We start from the raw sequence: 22,253 nt of genomic DNA, 5'->3' as shown, positions 1-22,253 counted from the left end.
AACCCCACCTAGAAATCTCTTTTAAATGCCTTTTTATTTTCTGGGGCTTATATTTCTGAAAATCATGGCTCAAACTCCTCCAAATTTGGGTCACTAATCCTATACTGCACCTTCTAAAACACACTTAATTTCAAAAGAAATCCAACTAAGCTTTCTAATTTTAGAGGAATTAGAAAGGTTGACCTTTAAATAGATGTAATAATGCAATCTATTCTAAAAAGCAAGAGTTTAGACATACAAATGAAAGAGTAAATTTTATTGACTGAAACTAATTATGGCATTAACAGCAACAATGTTTGAGCTCTGCTAGAACAGTTCTCTACTTTTTTCTTTAAGCTAACAGAAAGTGCAACAAATTAACTATTTAGAATGTCAGTCAAATTAGTAATGGTTAGCTTCTTTCCAAAAAACTGCATAGCTTTGCAGTGTACAACAAATATATACATTTCTGCAAAACCGTGAAGAACAAGATTTGATTTTTTGCTTTCAACTTGATGGCTAGTATGATCATCTGCATTGGTCAGATTCTGAGTTTCTTTTCCCTTTTCTCCCACCCTGTAGAGGAAAAGTGAAATGGTAAACTAAAAAAATACATTTGACATGTTTGAATATTTAGTAAGAGATACATATGGGTATAAAGACATGCACGTCAGTTAAGCCAATGATTTTTTGATTGTTTAAATCTTGAATTGAATAGCATTTTACATACACAACTCAAGCACCATTATTATCTGAGCACCAAATGTGCTGTACAAAATAGGTGAAGATAGTTCTTGCCTCAGGGAACTCACAAATGAAGAGAATGATTGACAACATATGATAAAGCAAAGAATTTTAAAAAACACTTTTGGTAGAACTATTGAAAGGATTCACAGACAAAGTGTGTTTTAAGGCAATACTCAGATTAAGAAGTGGTGTGCAGTGTGGGGCTCAGGTCACTGCTGGTGTGAACTAAAGTAAATGGTGGAGGCTCTGTAACAAAGTCTTTAAATCAAGAACTGAGGACTTCAATAACTCAGCCAGAGGTTATGGGCCTATTACGGGAGAGGCTGGGTGACGTTCTGTGGACTACAATATACAAGAGGTCAGACTAGATGATCATGATGCTCTCTTCGGGCCATAAAATCTATGAGTCTTTTGGTGCACAAATATGAGAGGGAGCTCAAACAGGTGAGGGAGGTCATGGAAGACAGTGCAAAGACAAAAGTGGGAGAAGGGGTCCTTTGATAGGCAACCTAAGAGAATTATAGGAAGGAATAAAAGTAGAAATTGTGATGGTGTAATTGTGCAGTGCCCTTAAAACAGACGGCAAGCTTGAACTTCGCACAAAAAGAAAGGCAGCAAAGGGGATTAAATGAGGAAGGAGATAATAGGAGTGGAGAAAAAGGAACATTTTAAAAGCAGAATTTGAATACAGAGGGAGGGAAGAGAAGAGACAAGACAAAGATGAGGATTTTTGTAGGAATAAAAAATGGATTTTGGAGATCTGGAGGAAGAAATGAGAGAAATTAGCAACAGCATGGATATTAGAGAAAAGTTAAATGCAGCAGTAAAGTTGTAAGTCTGAGTGACAGGGAATATGATGGAGTTTGATGGTAATAGGAGGGTTTGTTTTTGTTTTGCTTGGTTGGTTTTTAAGTATTAGTGGTGTGGCATGCTGGATGTGTGAGAGTGAACAGAGAGTGAGAGGTCAAGGTATGCTTGTACACATTTGGGAATTACTGTAAAAATAATTTACACTTTGAGTGTATGAGATCATTCCTGGGAGATGCACAGGGAAAAGCAGGTGAAATTGAGGATAGAGCATCGTGGAATATCAGAGAGGGAAGATGTTAAAGCAATGAGAAAGGTTGAATCTGTTGCTTTATCAGAAAGAATAATTAGATTCTAATGCAATAATGAGGTATTGTCGTGGGATAAACATGCAGTACTCCAACATAAACGAACAACAGGTTATAGCTCGAAACAAGAGAGCTTCCTGTTTACACCCAAGTCTATGCAGCTACTTGAAAACTTTCTATTTTAACTTACAGGTGATGAGCTTTCCCTATAACTAAGGATAGGATTAAGTTATGGATTCCGTGATTTTAATAAAACTCTGGGACTCCTTCAGCTTCAGTCCCCCATGGTGATCAGCCCTCCCACTCCCCGGGTTATTTTTAGTGAAAGTCATGGACAGGTCCTGGGTTTCTGTTAATTTTTGTTTATTGACTGCAACCTGTCCATGACTTTTACTAAAAATAACTGACGAAATCTTAACCTTACCTATAACTGAAGCAATATTTTCTTTCAGCATTGTTTTAAGTCTTTTTCCAAAGGAAATACTACCATACAGAAATAAGCACAGCATCTTATTGCTGTGAAATCAAATAATTTCACTATTTTGAAGGTGCTCATAATTGAATAAGTATAAAAGCATGCAAGTGTGAAAATTCAGCTTACATGAAAACAATTTCAAACATTTTTTCATGTCTTATATTTCATTAACAAAAATTGCTCTATTGCTGAGCCAAGTAGAAAATGCCACATTAAAAAGCACAGATCATTAAATGCACTCTTCTATATACTAAAAGCAAAATGAAAATCTATTTCATTTATCTCATTTGAAAGGTTTGCCACGGGTGGAGAAAAAGCCATTATTCAATCTACTAAGACTTGCACTTGGCTTCAGGTTACCTGTCCCAGATAAGAAAAATATACAAGATCAAAATTTAGATGTAGTCTTATATTCAGAATGTTAAGAGTATACAGAAGCAACAAACATGTGTAATCTTGTTTACCTGTATAATTCAAGTAGGTTTTGAGGCACAAAATGGAAGACTAAATCCATTCAGCCACCCAAGTAAATGTGTAACTATGCTTCAGTTTTGTTACTGTTTTTCTAAAAAAAGTCCATTTTTAAAATCGCCTAGGTAGTACCAACTTTAGCAACTACACAGATACATTACCTTCAAAGGAACTATTCAAAAGTCAAGATTTTCTTGTATCAGTGTTTCCATAGATCATTAGAATTATACTAGACATTGGTGAATTTCTAGAGACAATATAAAAAAAATACCTGATATTTTGTTAGTTCTGCTTGTAATAATTTCACTTTAGATCTTTCTTGTTCTAATGCAGCATGAAGTGTAGTCACCTACAACAATTTTTTTAAAATGTTACAGAATGATCTTAATCTCCAAACACACACACACCCCCTGAACATTTCTGCTGCAGTTCAACAGCCTAAATATTTTTTTTATATAAATAAAATTTTTAAAAAGTGTTCATTGGAAGAGATATTTAGTTTATTCAAGAAAGTGATTATTCTCAAAATGATCAAAATTTGATGTACCACACAAAGTACAAGTAGTATTCCTTAAGTCTCTATTAGTTCCCAAGTGCCTCTTTGTGTTTGCCTGAATAATGTGATATGAAAAGTGACAGTTTTCTTTCAGATTTTATTTTATGTCAGTGTACTGTAACTGATGTAATTTAATGCAACACAATTGATTCAATTACCTCATGCTTAAGAGGTGATTATCTCAGCATTCACAATTAATAGAAACTGAATTATACTATTTCGTGTCATTCTATGACACTGCACAAATGGAATACTGGATCAAGTTTAATATTTTAATTAAAAACCACTGCAAAGCCAAAACAAATACAGAAATATGGTGTGTACTCCCTATACTATGTTCATATAATAAATGTCAATGCTTCGTTTTGGAAATCTGCTGACTCTTCTGCAGTAGAAATCTCTGAATGCACAAATGCCATTTAAAAAAGGGTAGCTGGATCTTATATACCCTGTCCATTAACACAAAGAATCTGGATAGAGAGGAATTCTGCACTTATTTCTGTGCTTATACCCATTTTCAGTTTGGCTTTGCTGTTTGCCTTCATATACTATTTTTAAAAATATTCACAAGGTTTAATTTTTATAAAAAAAATTTACCTGTAAGGTCAACTCATTCTTGATACTCTGAGATTCATCAACCTGTAGAAGTATTTCTGCTTTGTCTTTCACTTAAAAAACAAAACAAGAACATTAGGCTGTCTATCTTTACAAGTCTTTATATATAACCGTAGTTGGGGTTTTGCTTGATCCATTTTTTTGCTACCCTTAGGATACTTCCTCAGCCATCATTGAAGGCAGGACCAACCATAGAAGTTGCCTGGAGCCTACAGTCTATTACCATTTCCAGTAGCAGCAGCCTGTGAATATAGGAAGCTTTTTAGGCCTTTTAGGAAACTTTCACTGCCTGCACCTGTATGGGATCCCACAGACTTCACAGAGACTTACTATGGACACAGGTCCACCTGCATGGTTCTCTGGGTATGGATGGAGCTTGAGATGGTAAGCTTTCCAAAGCCATGCCTTAAATCAATGTGAAAACCTTGGTTAAAGTTTTAAATACATAGGAAAATTAAGGTGTGCTGAACCTACATACTTGGTTACTTTCTTTGAAGGTTGTGGATAATTCAGAATAGTGCTATCATTATAAACCCTTACTGTACATGTGAAAATCGGGATTTTCAGGGCTCAATTCTACCACATTCAAGCTAGTTTTTACCAAAAGACAAATTAATTTTTCCTCAGTAAGTGTTCCATCAAATTAATCTTTTTCCCTCAGCTATTTCAGCAAGAAATCTAGTAAAAGAGGTGGTAAGATTATTATTTTATAATAGGACATTGTTTCCACATAGGGTTGCCAATTTTATACTTGCACAAAATGGAACACCCTTGCCCCGCCCCTCCTGAGGCCCCGTCCCCATTCACTTTATTCCCCTTCCACTGTCACTCGCTATCCCCTCCATAACTCACACTCTCATTTTCACTGGGCTGGCTCAGGGGGTTGGTATGAGGGATCTGGCTGTGGATGTGGCCAGAAAAGAGGAGTTTAGGGTACGGGAGGGGGCTCCAGGCTGAGGTTGGGGGCTGCGGTGTAGGTTATTGGGTGGGGCCAGAAATGAGGGGTTCAGAGTGCGGGATGGGGCTCAGGGATCTGAGAGTTCCGGCTGAGTGTGCAGACTCTGGGGTGGGGCTGGGGACGAGGGGTTTGGGCTGTAGGAGCGCTCTCCAGGCTGGGACCAAGGGGTTTGGAGGGCAGGAGGGGGATCAGGGCTGGGGCACAGAAGGAAAGGTGTCACGGGTGCAAGCTCTGGGTGGCGCTTACCTTAAGCAGCTCCCAGAAGCAGCAGCACGTCCCTTCCTCCGGCTCCTATGCAGAGGCGTGGCCATGCTCTGTGCGCAGCCCCATCTCCAGGCACTGCCGCCGCAGCTCCCATTATCCATGGTTCCTGGCCAATGAGAGCTGCAGAGCCAACGTTTGGGGCTGGGGCAGTGTGCCAGGCCCTCTGGCCGCCTCTACATGTAGGAGCTGGAGGGAGGACATGCTGCTGCTTCTGGGAGCCTTGTGGAGCCACAACAGGCAGGGAGCCTGCCTTAGCCCTGCTGCACCACCGACTGGACTTTTAACAGCCCGGTCAGCAGTGCTGACCAGAGCCTCCCAGGGTCCCTTTTTGACAGGGCATTCTGGTCATAAACCAGACACTGGACAACCTTGTTTCCACACTCCTCCAAAACTGGCTGAACCAATTATTTTTTCCCAAAAAATATTTCACCCTGACTAAGACACCAGATATTTTCAGTAAATTATGAGTGACTAAGAACTGGGGGTTGGAATGGAAACACATGGGCAACTTTAACTATAGTATCACTAGTGAGCCTGTTATAGTGTAGCATCCCCAATACTGGTAAAATTACAAAATTTCTTCTGAGTTACCCTCCTCTCTCATATTGTTTTACAATGTGTGATGCACTAAAATATAGTTTACGTACTGCACCTGATGTCATGGAACCAACTTGAACATGCATGACCCAGCAGTATTAAAAAGCCTAACACAATCACATGATTCTTATATTCATATTAGGAGGTTGCTTATAAAGACAATTTTACTGAAATAGTAACTAATGAAATTGAACGCTAGTCACTCTAATTCATTTACAGTCTGAGTGACTAGCAAAGGAAATTGTCAGATTAAATAATTCCACTATTACAATTTACAGTTGCCACTCATTACTCTTATCAATTTATCTTTAAAAACTGTTTTTCAAAGTCATTTAAGTAATTTTTAAAATAACTTTGTACGCTTTAAAATTCACATCTTAGAGAATAAACTTTACTCACTTTCACCTTCCTGCAACATTTTCAACAGCTGTGCATTTCTTGCTTTTACTTCTTTATACTTCACCTAATATTAAGAGATTTAAATAAAATCACCTTTTACTATATGGCAAAAGGGACCTTCTTTAAATTGGTATTTGTTATTTTTAAACATCAAATTTGAAAGCCATGATTTTACGGTTAATTTAAGAAGCACAAGGGTTCTAGACTCATCTATTTAAATGCACAGGAGTCAAGGATGAGAGAATACAAGAGCGGTAGTTTAAATCAATTAGAGGCCAAAGTCAAAGGAGCTCAAGCAGGCCCTGGCACTACAGAAGATTCAAAATCAACTACACATGGTGTGAAAGGAGAAAGAAGAACGAACTGCTAAACAGAGAAACAGAACTTTCTGGAAGATTTTAGCTCCATGCCTGACAGAGGTTTTGTGGGTTCCCCGAAAAAAAATTACGGCCACATGAAAGAATTCTAATGCCAAAAGAAGTGACATTTATACTACGGTGGTAGCCAAAGAGCACATTTAGGATTGAGTCCTCATTGCCCTAGGTGCTATACAAGGACACAGGGAAAACATGATCACTGCCCCCAAAGACCTTACAGGCAAGGAAATTCTCTTTTGGACTCTTCATCTTTCAGTTTTTCTGACCTTACTGATCTCTCCTGTCCATCTGATGCCTGAATTGCCTCTTCTAAGGTAGCACTTCTCATGACTGGTCACTGGTGCCAATTCTGGCAGTTTGGTTTCTGTCTTTTCTTAATTCTACACCTGTGTTTTATATTTTCCTCACTCTCTTTTCTCCCCATTTCGGTGTCCCTATATTGCTCTCTCTGGCCTTGAAGAAAAAATTATTTTTATAGGATATCTTGAACCTGATGGCAAGCTACAATGCTCCACTTACACACCAATCTCATCCCTCATGTTAACACCATAGTGTTTCATACAACAGGGTCAGCTGGTTTATAAACAGAGTTAGCATAGTGTTCCTTCTAACAGGATGCTGATTCAATTGCATGGGAGCAGTATGAGGAACAGCAAATGCCAATATTGAAAAGGGGTGGGTAGATAATTCTACAGTAGAGTACCTTCAACCTCTCCAAGAAAGTATACTGGAATGCCACACCATCCCTTCTATAGCCATGCTTTAGAGCCATATTTATTGAGCCCAATGCCAATAAAAGTGAATTTAAATTGTCATAGTAATGCATTCTTCCAGACTCACAGCTAGCCAAAGTTTCTATACCCTTCAATGCCCAATAAGCATAAAAGACTATCAAGTAGAAACTCTTAACAGGTTATATCACATGAAATGAAGCACTTAACAAGAGTTCTTGTGCACTGCATTATTCTGCCAACTGTACTCTAGGAGCAATCTCAAATAGAAATGGTTTTCCATTTCAATTAATTTCATCTGTGAGCCCAACCTTGACACATGACAGCAGCTGTTAACCAAAAAACTTGTTTCCTGTTTTGCAGCAGATTGAAATCATATTCAACATTTCAGCTAAGTTCCGATTAGAAAATCACTATTGTCAACAATTTAATGCTGTTTATACAGAGTTCAACTGTTCAGTACCCAAGGCTAAGTTATGCAGTTGACATATCTATCTGTTTTTATTTACATAAACTATTCCTCCTTGTATTCCTGTTCACCACTCCCAAGCAAGGATAAACAAAAGCTGATTTAATGTGACCAATAAGAAGTTGGTCCTGGTGCTTCAGTGCATTTACCCTCGCCTTTTGACATAATGGTAATTTCTCATAAGAGTTCCATCCTTGCTGCTTTGTATTCATTTTCAGCCCGTGTCAGCTAGAGTCAAGACAGGTATTAATATGGTGTTCCAGGGCAGCAATTCTGGGAATTTTCCTATCTAATTTAGCATCCAGCAACACCAGAGGATTTAGTAAGGGATCAACCTTTGTACTGAATATTGTTTTGAAATCTTCCTCATAGGTTGGGAGAAGGGGCACAGCAGATGCAAAGCTCCATTTCAATGCTACAGGACTTCCGTTTCAATGCTACAGGGCTACAGCTCTAAATGGTTTCTCTTGTATCTGGAGAAGTATGCACTGGTTTCCTTTTTTAGGCATTGCAGATTGGTCTACAGTCTTGACAGCTAACAAAACGGCAACATCTGGGAAACAAATGGTAATTGGGTACGCCAAAACTGATAAATATTTACTCCTTGATGGGTGACCTTCTTACAGTAGTCAGTTTATTTATAGATACCTGTCTTTCTTGCCAAGAAAGGTCAATCCATCTGGTACTGCAGGAACAACTTTGGAGAAAGATGCTCTGGAAAGGTAATATTTTGGTGGCCAACACAAAGTTCCCTTTCAGACTAACCATGTTTTGGCTTAATCAAATGGGTAAAAAAAGAAGTTAGATTTTGTTCAATACTTGGAAACATCATCAACTACATACCTCCCATTGAGTAATGATGCTTTTCAGTTGCTGAATTTCTGTATCTTTCTTTTCAAGTTCCAACTTTAATCGTTCCGTTTTTCCATCTTTCAAAATAACCTCCTACAGAAAATAAGCAACCACACAATTTTAGGACTAACTATAAAAGTTTGCATTAGAATTTCAGTCCTGCAAAAGGCAGAATTCAGCTGCCCTTGACTGTGTCCAAACAAAGAAAAAAAACAACAACCTACTATTAGCCTGGTTGCTTCGAAGTAGCTCTTGTGCAAAAAAGTGTTGGTTTTCCATATCTGCTCAACTATTAAAATATGCTATATGTAAATCAGTAACAAAGTGTTTAAGTTTTAACAAATACTTGCATGCTTCAAGTATGTTTTGAAGGACCAAGCCATAAAACATTTAAAGACTGGGTATCTGGCGGAATCATGTGACAGAGCTTCAGAATCAATGTTCATTTTAAAAATATAGCTTTAAAAATATTTTAGAAGCTTTTATGGATGGATATACAAGCAGGATTTTTTTTAAATCCTTTTCAACTTCAAAAAGCATTAGACTTGAAGAAGCACATTCTGTGGAAGTGCAAGCAAAATGGGAGAAGCTCTCTAAGCCTTGACTATTGGATTTTGTTCTTATTGCTAGAGAACCAGATCTAAGTGTGACAAACTATTTAAGTGTTTTCGAATATTAGTGTGCACACTTTAACCCCACCTGAATAGAAGCTGTTAGAAAAAATTGCTTGTACCCAGCATATGAGAACTTTGCCCTTTGTTTTTACGACTGTGGAAGTCCTAGTTTACTAAACCATGCTAGAAGGTTTTAGGAGCTAGGCAACTTTTTGATGTTTTAGATGTATGAGAGGAAGAGGGGGAATGGAAGTAGTTTTGGGCAAAAAAGTGTTCTGTATTTTATTTATTTATTTAAGATTAAACATGCTACAAAGAGCTGGGAGCAAAAGTACACACAAACCAGATTAAATGCTAACGCTGTTTCAAGTTCACGCTCGAAATGACTGAATCCTGCACACTGTGTTTAGCTAGAGCATATGCAATCATCTTTTCTCCAAAAACAGATTGTTTTATTAAGAAGATTAGAACTAAAGAGAATCAGATTTTTTTTCCTGAAGGAGTATAGCAAGGTTTGTGAAGGTTGTGAATAGTAAAGTCACAACAAGACTGTAACCTCAGCTCAGCTCTCAACTGAGTAGGGAAGGAAAGGATACCAAGTCTGGGGAAAAAAAAAAACTAGGACAAACCAGAACACATAATTAAATCTTAAAAGTACAGTCGTAACTGAATTACTTCAGCTTTTAACAGTCAGGTCAAGATGAAACTTGTTCTCAAATATTAAAGTTATATTCTTAAAAATCAGTATTTGCTCTCCCTTCTGACTTTATTTTCCTCACTGTAGGGAAGAAATATCCCACTCAACAACATGGAAGTCATAGGAAATATCCCCATTATGGCTTTCTGCAAGGACATTCAGTCACCATTGCAGCAAGGGGCACAGAGCAGAAGTAGTATTTTCTGAAGGAAAAAAAAAAAAAAAAAAGATTTGCTAATGCCAGACTACTACTACTACAATAATAGCCCTAGAAATATCTTCAGGTAGTCAAAGGACCTGACGACTGATCCATGAGAACTGCAACCAGACTGCAGGGACCAAGGTGTTAAAACTACCACCTCAGGAGCCAATTTTGTAATTCTCCCTTCTCCAAAGATATTTATGCTACTGGAAAGAGGTCAAAGAGGAGTGGGTCTTTGTCATTCCTTCCTCTTGACCTTCTTCTCAGGAGGAGAAGATCTGGCAATCCCATTTCAGTTGTTTGCATTTTGTTTTTTCTAAAGCGATACACTGACCTATAACCCATTTTTACATGAACTAGTCAAAAAAGTTATCCATAAATTGTGTTTTCAGCATATAACTGAAGTTGTGAGAGCATAAGCAGTCAGATATTTTTTGGTAAGAAGAAAAATTATTGCAGAAGCTTCACATTTTATTTCGGTTATCCACCAAGCAAACACGTCCACTTGAAAATAGCTGCCATTGTACATGCCTGACTATATTCATGAGATGTACAGTTATCCACTCCATTGTAATCTGTGAGTTGGTCTCTCCTTTTTTCTCTAATAAGTATTTTATGAACGTCATCTTCCAGTCTATTGAAGAATCCTCCATCATGCAATAAAGTCTGGGAAGAGCTCAGTTCCTGTCAAGAATTAATGTCATGATTTATCTCCATTTAAATAAAAGTCAATATCCAGCTAAACAATTAAATATAGTTGAGTTTTAAAGAAGTCTGTGTTTAAAGTCACAAAAATGCACAAAATATAGGTATCTTCTTCTTTAATATATAGAGACACATCATGAGAAAACAGAGTACTAAATTATACCTAGTGCATATTTTCCTGCCAACCATAAAACTCTGAAAAATAAGAACATTTCACAGAAGTGGTATCAGGCGAGAAAAAAAATTCTCCCATTGATTTAATACTTTTGTGCAATGCCTACCTAGATTTTTGAATTATAAATCACTTTGACGTTAAATATTTCTTTTTCTACCTAAAAGAGTCATAATATTAGGAATGTTCCACTGCACAATATTTGCCATTAATATTTTCTTATCTACTCTGCTTCTAATAGTTATTTAACTTCTTGTACCCTGCATAGAGAACTTTTAGGGCCAGGCTTTCAAATCTGTCTAAACTGCACCAACAAAATTTGCAAGCCTGTAACTGATGGCACAGAACTGGAAAAGGCACATATAAGTTCTCATTCATGGACTTTTTATCTTTGCATTTGCTCACACGAGTTTTATGGACATACTTTAGGCACCCGATTTGAAAAATTAATTCCTTTCATTACAGAAAGTGATTAGGCCTCTTTGTTTAAATACTTATCTTCTGCACACAAAACCTCATTATTTAAGCTGGTCTTTGGTGTTGTGTTAGTTTTTATTAAACTAATAAACATAAGTCGTACCTCGTGTTTTTTAGCAAGGGGATCTGAAAAAGAACACAGGAAAAATAAATATTACTTTAAAAAAAAATACTGCATTGATTTAATCATACCAAAAACTATCAAAGTGAAATAATTCAGATGAGGCTGAAAAATCCATTTTGGTTCTTCAGCATTAACTCTCATTCTTTTCCCAAAATTACACTAAAGAATTAAAGAGGACTGTCTACACCAGTGATACTCAGACCTCAGTGGTTCAGAAGCCAAATTAGCGATAAATATTACTCAAAAGACCAACAGTAGTGTGAATTCATTGTTTCATTTACTGTAGTACTATATTTTATATATATTATTCTCACAGCAAATAAGTTAAATCAGTGCAAGTTGATAACTTAGTTAATAAAAGTATCCTGATTGGTTAATAATTACATCACACAGTGTTTTTAAAATCATGTGCTGCAAAGAGTCGCAGGAGACACGCTAAAGATCCACTTGCAGCTTGTGAGCCTCAGGGCTTCACTACCAGGGAGATCAACGCTGCTGCAATCAATGCAGTGGATGTCGAATTAGCAACTTAAGTACTCCAGCTCTCCAAGAAGAGTAAGGTAAGTTGACTGGAGAGGGTCTCCCATTGACACAGCGCAGCGAAGACACCAGGGGAAGTCGACCCCAGGGACGTGAATAATGTAGCTGGAGTCACGTAACTTAGGTCGACTTACGCCGGTAGTGAAGACAAGCCTCAGTCTGAGTATCATTAGTCTAGGTTGTATTTTAAACCCCATCCCTTAAAATAATGTAACAGAAAGCAGACCCTAATCTGTTAAATGCAGTGAGAATTCATAACTGGCAAGCAACATTTTTGCAATAAACAGACTGCAGACTGTATTTAATTCTATTCTGGTTCTTATATTGCCCTTATCACCTTAGAATCTCAGTGCCTTCCAGTAGCATATTAGGGGACAAGACCAACATCTATAATTTGTTCAGACTGTCATCCTTTGCGGGTGTTTTACTGGGTTTTTTGTTTTTGTTTCTTGGTTTGTTTTTAAAATCAACACACATTTAATAGAATACTGGTAACTTAGATAAGTGCTTAGAATATATTTTTTTTAAATAGACTTCTGATTCAATAGTCTTTTTTCTCCTTCCAGATCCTACCATTGTTTCCCTGCTAAAGGCAGGACCACTGCTCTGAAGACAACAGGAACAAACCAGCACCCAAAGAATTTACAAAAAGAGTGTAAAAGGTGCTGTGGTAAGCAATATTTCCCCTCCCTTAATTCTTCCTCCTCAAAAGAGCCAGCTTTGGGTGCAAAGGGCAACTAGTGTCCTACCACTGTCTGGGAAGTAGAGGGAACTCACTAGTGTGGGGAAGAGCAAGGCAGCAAGTACAACCAAGCTGGGAGCAAAGAGTTTTTCCTCTGGAGTGAGCTTGGACCATTGCCTGATACTGGTCATTGAAACAAGTTCAGTACTTCTCCACACCTCAGCAGTTAAATACTTCTCTCATTTGCTCCTCTCCTTAGCTAAACTGATTAGTCCACATTAAAAATAAGAAGATTCAGGATACCTAAAGTTAGATTTAGAGCTATTAGAACACAGTGTTTAGTTTACTTGTTTCTAACACTGTTCAGTGAATATATTTAAATACAGTGTTCCTGAACTGAGACTTTGGAAATGCAGAGTTTCAGTCCAGAGGGTGTTTTGTTATTAAAAGTATACGTCATAGTAATTCCAAAGAATTAAACACTTGGTTTGTAAATAAATATTTAAACATAAAAATGCATACCTATATTAATGTCTGACTGAAAGTCTTTCAGAGACACTGTGAGAGGTTTGTCTTTTCCCTGCTGGTTCTTTCTTTTCTCTTTCTTATTCACTGACTTTGAGGGAGGTGAAGCATTTTCAGCATTTTCATAGTCCTGAAAGGAATAAAACCCTACTGATTGCACTATTTTACTCTAATGAATAAACCAATTAGTAATTTAATTGCTCTAAAGCTGAGGTCCCCAAACTGTGGGACATGCCACCTTAGGGGGCGCAGAGGAACATTAGCAGGCCCAGGCCAGCCAGCCCCCCCCCCCGGGGGGAGGGGCCAGGGAGGGAGGGCCGCCCAGTCCCACCAGGCCCCCAGCTTTGCTTTGGCCCCACCCCCAGCCACGGCTCCCAGCCCTGTACCTGGCCCTATCCCCAGACTCAGCATGGCTTCACATGCAGCCGGGGGCCAGCTGCTGACCCCACCACAGCCCAGCTGCGGCTTCACTCCCAGCCCTGCCCTCAGCCCCTGGCTGCGACTCTGTTCCCAGCCTGAGGCAGAGACTTTGGGGGGGGGGGGGGGGGGAGCTGCACCTGGACAGGGGCTGAGCAGCCAGCCTCCAGCCTCTGCTCCATTCCTAGCCCTGCTCTCAGACCCACCTCCAGCCCCTTACTCCTGTCCACATCATGCCCCATCCCCACTCCCAGCCCCAGGAGGGTTGAGGGGGGCACGCAACCCTAAAATGTTTGGGGACCACTGCTCTAAAGTTTTGTGTTCTTAAGAAAAATGACAGTACACAGACAAAGCTCTTGGTCTAAAATAATTTGAAGGCTTTTGGTAGACATCTTTCTTGCTCTGTACTCTGATTAGCCTAAAGAAACAACTGTGTTCTTTAAACCAGAGTATAGCTATTCACAAACAGTACAGTGAACGGTCAGCCTACTACCCCAACACCTAGATAAAATGATATCTAAAAATCAATTATTTAGTATAATATAATCAAAAAGCACTGTAATACAGTAGTGTCACAATCAATTATACTTGCTTTAACAAACAAACATCTGCTTGACATTTACTCTCAATATCCCTAGTCATTCATATAGCAGTAGATCACCCAATATTCTGCGGCCATGCTCTAGCCAACTGACATTACTTCTTAAGTGAAATTAGACAAAGAGTTTTAATGAGTTCCTTTTAAGCCTGAGGTTCTGTTTTATTAAATGTGCCATTACACTGAAAATAGTAAAGTGTGATTTAAAGGTTTTACCTAAAGAGAAAAAGTAGTGATATAGAAAATAAATAAAGCAGGGAAAAAGAGATAAAACAGTCTCTGATGTTCTATACCAGCCGCTCTCAACTGCGGGTCCACTGCCCCTCAACTGGTTTCAGGGGGTCTGCGAAGCAGGCCAGTTTTAGACTGGGTGGGGCCCAGGACAGGAAGTTCAGACCCCCCAGCACTCCACAGGGCAAGAGTTCCAACCCCTGCCCCCAGCCTGGTGGCTGAAGCCTGGACCGACCCCCTCACCACCTGTGGCTGAAGCCCAGAGCCATGCCTCTCCCTCAGCTGGAGTTTTTAATAGCCGGGGGGGGGGGGGGGGGCCTCAGAAAGAAAAAGCTTTCGAAACCCTGTCATACTATGAGACTACAATATAAAAACAGCTACTAGATTTTAAATTTACTAGCATATACAAAGTTCTCCCAAACTGCTAGAGAGTTGGCTTCTTTACTTGAAATCCATGCAGATGCCATTTGGACTCAAGAGCAAATCCCCAACAGCTATGCTTAAAGACTAAGTCTTCGCTTGCCTGTATTTAAGCATGCATTTTAAAATGAAGTTAAAATTGGAAGTTAAATTACAGTTTAGTTTTAAGAACTTTAACTTAATTGTGGGGATTCCCTTCAAACAAACAAAAAACCTCTGCGAAGTCTTAGTTTGTCCAACAGAAGTACAAGACACTACTAAAGCTGACACTCAGAGCAAAAAAATGGATGTGTGCCATTTTTGCTTTTTTATTCTGTAAAATTTAAGGTTTTTGTTTTTCTTAAAGTTTCCTACTTGTTTTTCACACTAGAAATTCAGGACTTATCAGCACTTTCTCTCCTGGAACACTATGTAGATGACTGGAGAACTAGCAAGACAACACCACAAGCACCAAAGAAGGTAAACCTAACCAGCTGAGAAGGAATTTTTAGTCAGCCTGTTCAAAACTGTTATTATCTATTTAAGTCAAATAACTGAAACAATTGGGAGGAAAGACGTTAAAGATTCAACATGCCTACCACTTCAATTCAGACCTAAAAAAGCTCCCCCTCCCCTTCAGTTCTATGATCCTCTAGGAAGACCTCTCCAGATCCCCCACCAAGACCAATAAATAAAACAAAACACACCCACCCACCCCTACATGGAACAAGGTTTAGCAGTCTTATTTTTAAGGTGAAAACAAATGTCTTTATATATCAAAGAAGCAAAGAGGGTACAAAGTCATTTTCCCCCTTGGCAGGTCATCTTTAACATTCTCAAACTAATATGGCTGTTTGTGGTTTCCCTCAGCTCTCTAATGGTTCTCTCAATTCTTAATAAATCTTTGGGTATTAAAAACTAAAGAGTTAGCTTACAGAAAATTTTGTGGAAACAAAATTAGACTCCTTTCTCCAGAACTCAATAAAGGTCAAAAGCTTGCACAATTTTCAGATCACGATGAAGCCAGCAAATACCTTTTTGTGCTCTTCATATTCCAGTTTGCTTAGCAGTAATGCCTTTTCAAGATCTGCTTCAAACATTTCAGATGTCAGCTGAAGAAATAAGATTAAGACAAAAACTCATGACAGATTTTTGTTTTTGTTTTTATTAATAAAAAGCAAAAAGGTGCGCAATTGACAGCTGGTTAAAAGGTTAAAACTTAATTTTAGCCTATGGAATGTTACAGCTACTGTCAACATACTCTTGGTAATATGATGAAATGCACGAGTAAGAACAACTAAATACGTTTGTACAACAGTTGGTAGAATACCTTATTGGTTGAAACACATTTTGTTACATAAAAGTCTGACTGAAACCATGCACTACTAAGTCACTATAGGGAAAGTGAAGTTCTTTTTTTTTTTAAATTGCTTTTGTTCAAAATGCTTGCCTGTAACTTAGATCATGAAGTTTTGCATGCAGAAGCTTGTTGATTTTAAAGCCTAAAATATCAACAAGTAGAACAGGGGAAAGAAGAGCCTCTCAAAAGCATAGAAAAGACCAGGCCACCTCTGCTGCCATTAACAAAAAGTAACTTCTGCTGAATGGCAGGGATGGCAAGAGACTCCAGGACATCATGTGTGAAAGAAACAAAAGTTTGTCTGGGATGCCATAGGAGGAGGATGTGCAGTGCAAGAGTTGTTTCAGAGAAGTGTAAGGGATCAAGAGCGGTCTTAGATTAAGGAGAGATGGAGGGAAGCTTTAGTCTTGATGGAGTTTCTTGGGACGTGGGATAAAAGGGGAATTGAAATTTTATATGTGGGGACTGAAAAGGAAAGAACTAAGTGTTGCTTAGAGGTAGAGGGGTAACATCTGATTTTATAGTGTGGTGGTATGGCAGAGGGGTAGCTGAGTTTTGTTTAGAGCACTATATTAATCTCCATGGGAAAAGGTAAGCCAAAAAAAAAAAAAAAATACACCAAAGCCAATACAAACTTACTGAATGGGGGACACAGATGGGCTGAAGGTAAGCAGAGGAAGGGATTCACCTGGATTCAGGGTATTGCTGGATCAGAAGGAAGTGGCTGCTCTTCAGGGGGTTGGAAAAACTGCAGTGTGCATACAGCAGTAATATAAACAAACATGCACACCTCAGATATAACTGATTATAATACATCTCTAAAAACGTAGCAGTTTGTTTGCATCAGTATTATTCCTTTAAATGGTTCCCAAATTATCAAAGCAATCCCAGTGTGACAAATAAGCAAATATTATCATGTTTCCTAGTTTGTCTTTGTCCGTTCATTCCACTACTCTTCTCTTTCATTTGTCATTTGTCTGTTCTTTGAGTTGCAATTAGGATGTTTTCAATCATTAGGGATTAAACTTGAAGTCTCTGTAAATTGAAGTATCTAACTCATGATTTGAGGACTTCGGAATCTCAGCCAGAGATTATGGGTCTGTTGCAGGAGTGGGCGGATGAGGTTCTGTGGCCTGCAACGTGAAGGATGTCAGACTAGATGATCATGATGGTCTCTTTGGCCTTAAAGTCTATGAGTCTTTGCACATTCTCAGCTCAATTTGATCAAATTAAAAATGGCTCAACTAGCTTTTATAAATTTTAGTGATACCATATAACTTTCCTGCCTGTGATAACTGTGCCCTTAAAGAACTTACAGGGTTTCCAGGAGACACAGATTGCTTAAAATACATGGTTTATTAAATTCTCCAAAGATCTAGACCAGTGGTTCTCAATCTATTTACCACTGTGGGATGCATTGCTCACAGCTCTCTTTGTGTTATGTGAGCCGCATCCACACATTATATTGTTGGATCATATTAAAGAAGTTCTGTATTAAAATCACAAATGACTTTGATTCCCCATAGTTTAAATTCCAGGGTATTATTAATTAAGAGGTCTCTTGGTTTTTGGTACTGTTTCTCTCCCTCTGTGTGTGAGAAACTTGCAAGCTGCTAATTGTGTTAGTACATTCTAAGACAGAGTCTGTTCTCAAAGCAATTCACAGAGAGAGAGACTCAAAGCAATACTCTAACAGAAACAGCACCCGGAGACTCCCCGCCCTTTTGTTGTATTAACAATTGTGATTAAAATAGAGATAGAGGATGTATGTGGATGGATGCTTGGTGTGGATAATAACTGAATGATCAGGGAGGTGCCAGCCTAAGAATCCAGTGTCCATCAGCTGAAGAAGGCGTCAAGTGGAAATAACCAGAGGACCCCGGAGGGCAGACTGGAATCCACCCAACAGCCTCAAGAATGGGAGAACCAAAGAACAAGATAACATCTAGCAGCACGGAGCCGTCAGGAATATGCCATCTGCTGATTGATTCAGCAACAGCATGATGAAGCAATTCCCATAGACTGGCATAGGAAGAAATTCCTATAAAAATGGACTCTAGAAAGTGAGAACTTTGGGGTCTGATTCTGCAAACCAACTTCCAGGAGCATCAGATGAGCATCTGACAAGGCCCTGCTCCCTCCTCATGTCCAGGACACCTGGCCAGTGGCTTGGCATGAGCAACTCTAAGGCTGGTAACTATGATAACAACCTTGCAGAACCTGTGTGTGTGTGTAAATGAGATTGAATGGAATGTTATACTATAACTAACTGCTTACTATGATTCTTTCTGTATTCACAATAAATGTGGTATTTAGCCTTTTTCCCTTTAATAAGATCCTGCTGGTTTTTATTTTATTGGTACAACAATATATACTACCTGTATGGTCCTGAGGATGTCACATGGGCCACAGCTGTGTGCGGATTGGGCCGCGGGATAAGAACCACTGATCTAAACATTCTTTGCAGTCACTCTAGTCAGACAAAACTCCCACAATGAGTTTTGCATGAATAAAGACCAGTGTCCTTAGTTTTACAATAGTGAGCCAAGAGTCTCTCCTTTTGACTTAGGTCCTTCAACACAATCATATAAATACCCTCTCAACAAGAGGCAAGGACATGTGAGAGACTGCCAGTATGCAGGTATCTGTTTGGGGTAATAGCGCATAATTTATTCTATGGCTACAATTTAGTATCAACTGTAGAACAGAATCTGAGCCTGAGCAAGAAGGATGTCTACCAAAAAAAAATCAAGGCACAACGATTGTCCTGAAAAATTAAAGTAATGAAAAAAAGGAAGAGATGGGTGGTGGGGGGAGGAGTAAAGTTATAAAAAGGCAATGTTTAACATGTATGTGGAAGTTAATACTGTAAGTTCCTCAGGACAAAGACTGTCTCCTTAAATGTTTGTACGGAGTCTAGCACAGAAGAGCCCAAACAGTTATTGGAGCTAAGTGCTACTGCAATACGAATGCCATCACTAAGATGAACAGAAATCCTTTACCAGCTTTAGGACCTTGTTCTGTTCTATTAATAGTTAAATATTTTCCAAATACTGTAGGAGCAGTATTTTAAACAAAATTTACAATTTAAACATTTACATTGCAGTTGAGATTTAAACTGGAAGACTAATGGCTATATCCTCTACTGCGGGGGTCCCCAACGCGGTGCCTGCAGGTGCAATGGCGCCCACCAGGGCAGTTGTGTGCGCCCGCAGGACACCGCGCCACCAAAATGCCACCACCAAGCGCGGCCACCTGAGAACCGCCCGCTGAAATCCGTTGAGAAATGTTGCCGTTTCTTGGTGGCATTTTGGCGGCAAGGCTTCTTTCCGCTGCCGGTTCTCGGAGGCATTTTGGCGGTGGGGTGTATGGCGCCTGCCACAGTCTGTTGGGAATAGGAATGTGCTAGTCCCACAGAAAGGTTTGGGACCACTGCTCTTCTATAAAATAACTTTAGCAAATTTACTGAAAATATTTAGGTTTTCTTGTTGTTAGTCTCAAAATTCACACGACAGAGTATAAACAAACTAAAGTCTCTCCTTCAGCATTGCTGTAGCTCATGAAAGCTTATGCTCAAATAAATTTGTTAGTATCTAAGGTGCCACAAGTACTCCTTTTCTTTTTGGTCCAGTATCCCTTTTTCTCACAATCTTCCCCATCCCTCATTCTAACCGGCTACCTCCAAAGAGCCAATTGAATATATTGCAGCACTGGCAGACGTTATTGGCAGCAGCTACAAACAGTGATTACGTTTATAAATTAAGGAATAGTTTTAAAGACAGAAAGTTTTTATTATTAAACATGTACTAATCAGACAGAGAATATGGAATTTACCTATACTTGTTAAGGGTACTCACCCCATGTACACCTTGCAGCAATACTCAAAATTCTCTCCAAGGTTCAATTTTAGATAGTATGCAGTGTTATGCAGTACAAACACATTCCTGGTGGTGGCCCCCCCCCGCCCCCCCCCCCATCAGTCTCTGGAGAAACTAATATTTCATTCCAAGAAATTGGGTTTCTGGGTGGAGTTTTCAGAAGTGCTTAAGTCATTCAGAAGTCTAAATCCCATAGACTTTGGCTCCTAAGTGACTTAGGTGAATTGGAAAGTTTTACCCTCTAGCTCTTTTAGTAGCCAAGAAAAAACTACAAGATATAAACCACCAGACAGCACAGTGACAGAAGTAAACTACTTCATTTTTTTAATGGGATGTTAACTCTGCAGCCTAATGAGGATGATGTTACATTTTTAGTTATTTCATTACTGATCAGCTTAGAAAAAACATCTAGTTATTCAGGAATTGTGGGCAGAGCATGTGCCAAGAGTATCAACTCCCCATCCTCTACTGTGATCCTTGAACAATTGCTTGAAATTGACAGTGTGCTCAATACTATGCTACATACACAAACAAACAGTCCATGCTCTGATCGCAAAAGCTACAATAGCCTCAATCTAGTTATACTATTCTCTACTACCCACTAGTGAAAAAGTGTCTTATCATGGCGCCAAAGTCAGAGTGGTATATTTCAGGACAATAGCAAAGCCATGAAATTACTTTTAAAAGTGAAAGGAAAACCTGAGACAACTTTATAACCTATGGGCCTTGAGAATACAAATGAATTAAGAATCAACTGTATGACCACCATCCAGTCCCACTGTTCAATAATACATTCATAAATACTTAAACCAGGGTTTAGTGTTTCTCCTCTTTTATAATAAGGAGGGCAGAGACATGCAGCTTGTAAGCTTCATGCAATTCTCTAAAGCACTTTACGGTCACTACTACATTGCTTGATATACCAACCACCTAATCAGAAGGCACAGGAAGGCTGAAAAACAATTGATACCTCCCCCTCCAAAAGTCTCCTGACATCACAGTATTAACAATCTTCAACAATTTATTATGCACCAAATGTTGCTCTCACTTAACACTTGATCATCTTCCAAAATGGGATTTCTGAAATTCTTCCTCTTTGTTGAGCCACAGATTGAAAATCTCTCTCTACATGTCAATGAAGTGCAGGTAGCTGTCAATATAGGTGTTTAACATCCTCAAATATCATTTTCAGAACTCTGACCTAGCTCCTGAACTTCACACAGACCTTTTAAAGACATGTCACCATCAATACTCGCCCCTTAAGCGGACCTTACAAGTGTACAGGGGTATCTCAAAATGCATAATTCATAAAGAATTGTGATGTCACCAACTCTGCATGAATCAGTTTTCTTATAAAAGGAGAAAACACAATCAGATATCCGGATACCCAGTAACCAATGACACCAGATCATCACGTATCTATTAGTAAATGTTGTAAAGAGCTTCATATAGCTCTCACTATTCTAGAACAAGGAAAAATGTAAAAACACACACCTAAAACAAGATGTAAAAACAGAATGGCATTGCACTAAATGGTAAAATAAACTGACATTCTATAAGTCAACAAAATATTTAGGTGAAGTACTGAACTACTGTAATCAACAAAGGAACATCAGTTTTAATTATAAATGTTTCTCCTACTGACATCATTGGGCAGAAAGGCACTGTTACATCAATCAGTTTAAGAAAATGTATGGTCTTTTCTCAAGGCTAAAAGTTTTAACATTTTGAAGCCATCACAATTCTTAGTGTAACTTCTGCCTTTAGTAGTTCTACCAAGAGGAATCATGGTAAAAAGGTTTCAATGGCACTCACTACACACACACACACACACACTACAGTGGCCTCTGCTTTATTACATTTTTAAATGTTGGTGACCCCTAGCTCTATACAGAATACTTACTTTTGGTAAATATATCAACTAAAAAAAATAGGGGTATCTATTGCAATTAATAAGTATATTGACAGATGTGACTGTCCTCGTAGCCTTATGGCTTGTTGGGTGCGCTGCTCTTGGAGGATCTGGA

The 22,253-nt window shown here is 38.8% G+C and overlaps 1 protein-coding gene and 1 long non-coding RNA gene across 12 annotated transcripts in view; one reads left to right on the top strand and one right to left on the bottom strand.

Moving 5' to 3' along the window:
• Positions 1–235: 235 nt before the first annotated feature.
• GKAP1 (G kinase anchoring protein 1) overlaps positions 236–22,253 on the bottom strand; it is a 42,466-nt gene continuing 20,448 nt past the window's right edge. For 9 of the 11 annotated variants that reach the window (XM_043546479.1, XM_043546478.1, XM_037901790.2 and 6 more), the window contains 9 exons: positions 16,023–16,100; positions 13,341–13,473; positions 11,576–11,598; positions 10,650–10,802; positions 8,597–8,698; positions 6,177–6,240; positions 3,941–4,011; positions 3,059–3,136; positions 236–555 (listed from right to left, as the gene is read on the bottom strand). In XM_043546479.1, the coding sequence (XP_043402414.1) occupies positions 508–555; positions 3,059–3,136; positions 3,941–4,011; positions 6,177–6,240; positions 8,597–8,698; positions 10,650–10,802; positions 11,576–11,598; positions 13,341–13,473; positions 16,023–16,100 (750 nt within the window). In that variant the 3' untranslated portion in view covers positions 236–507. The remainder of the gene's footprint in view (positions 556–3,058; positions 3,137–3,940; positions 4,012–6,176; positions 6,241–8,596; positions 8,699–10,649; positions 10,803–11,575; positions 11,599–13,340; positions 13,474–16,022; positions 16,101–22,253) is intronic. The other 2 variants (XM_043546485.1, XM_043546484.1) reach the window with 1 other exon arrangement.
• On the top strand, positions 4,040–17,075 carry LOC119566551. Its single transcript, XR_006290850.1, has 3 exons — positions 4,040–4,342; positions 10,004–12,806; positions 15,380–17,075. It is a non-coding gene; the product is annotated as an uncharacterized LOC119566551 (long non-coding RNA).

This window comes from Chelonia mydas, chromosome 5, assembly GCF_015237465.2.
Source record: "Chelonia mydas isolate rCheMyd1 chromosome 5, rCheMyd1.pri.v2, whole genome shotgun sequence".
In the NCBI taxonomy this organism is placed as follows: Eukaryota; Metazoa; Chordata; order Testudines; family Cheloniidae; genus Chelonia; species Chelonia mydas.
This window is presented reverse-complemented; position numbering and strand designations above follow the sequence as displayed.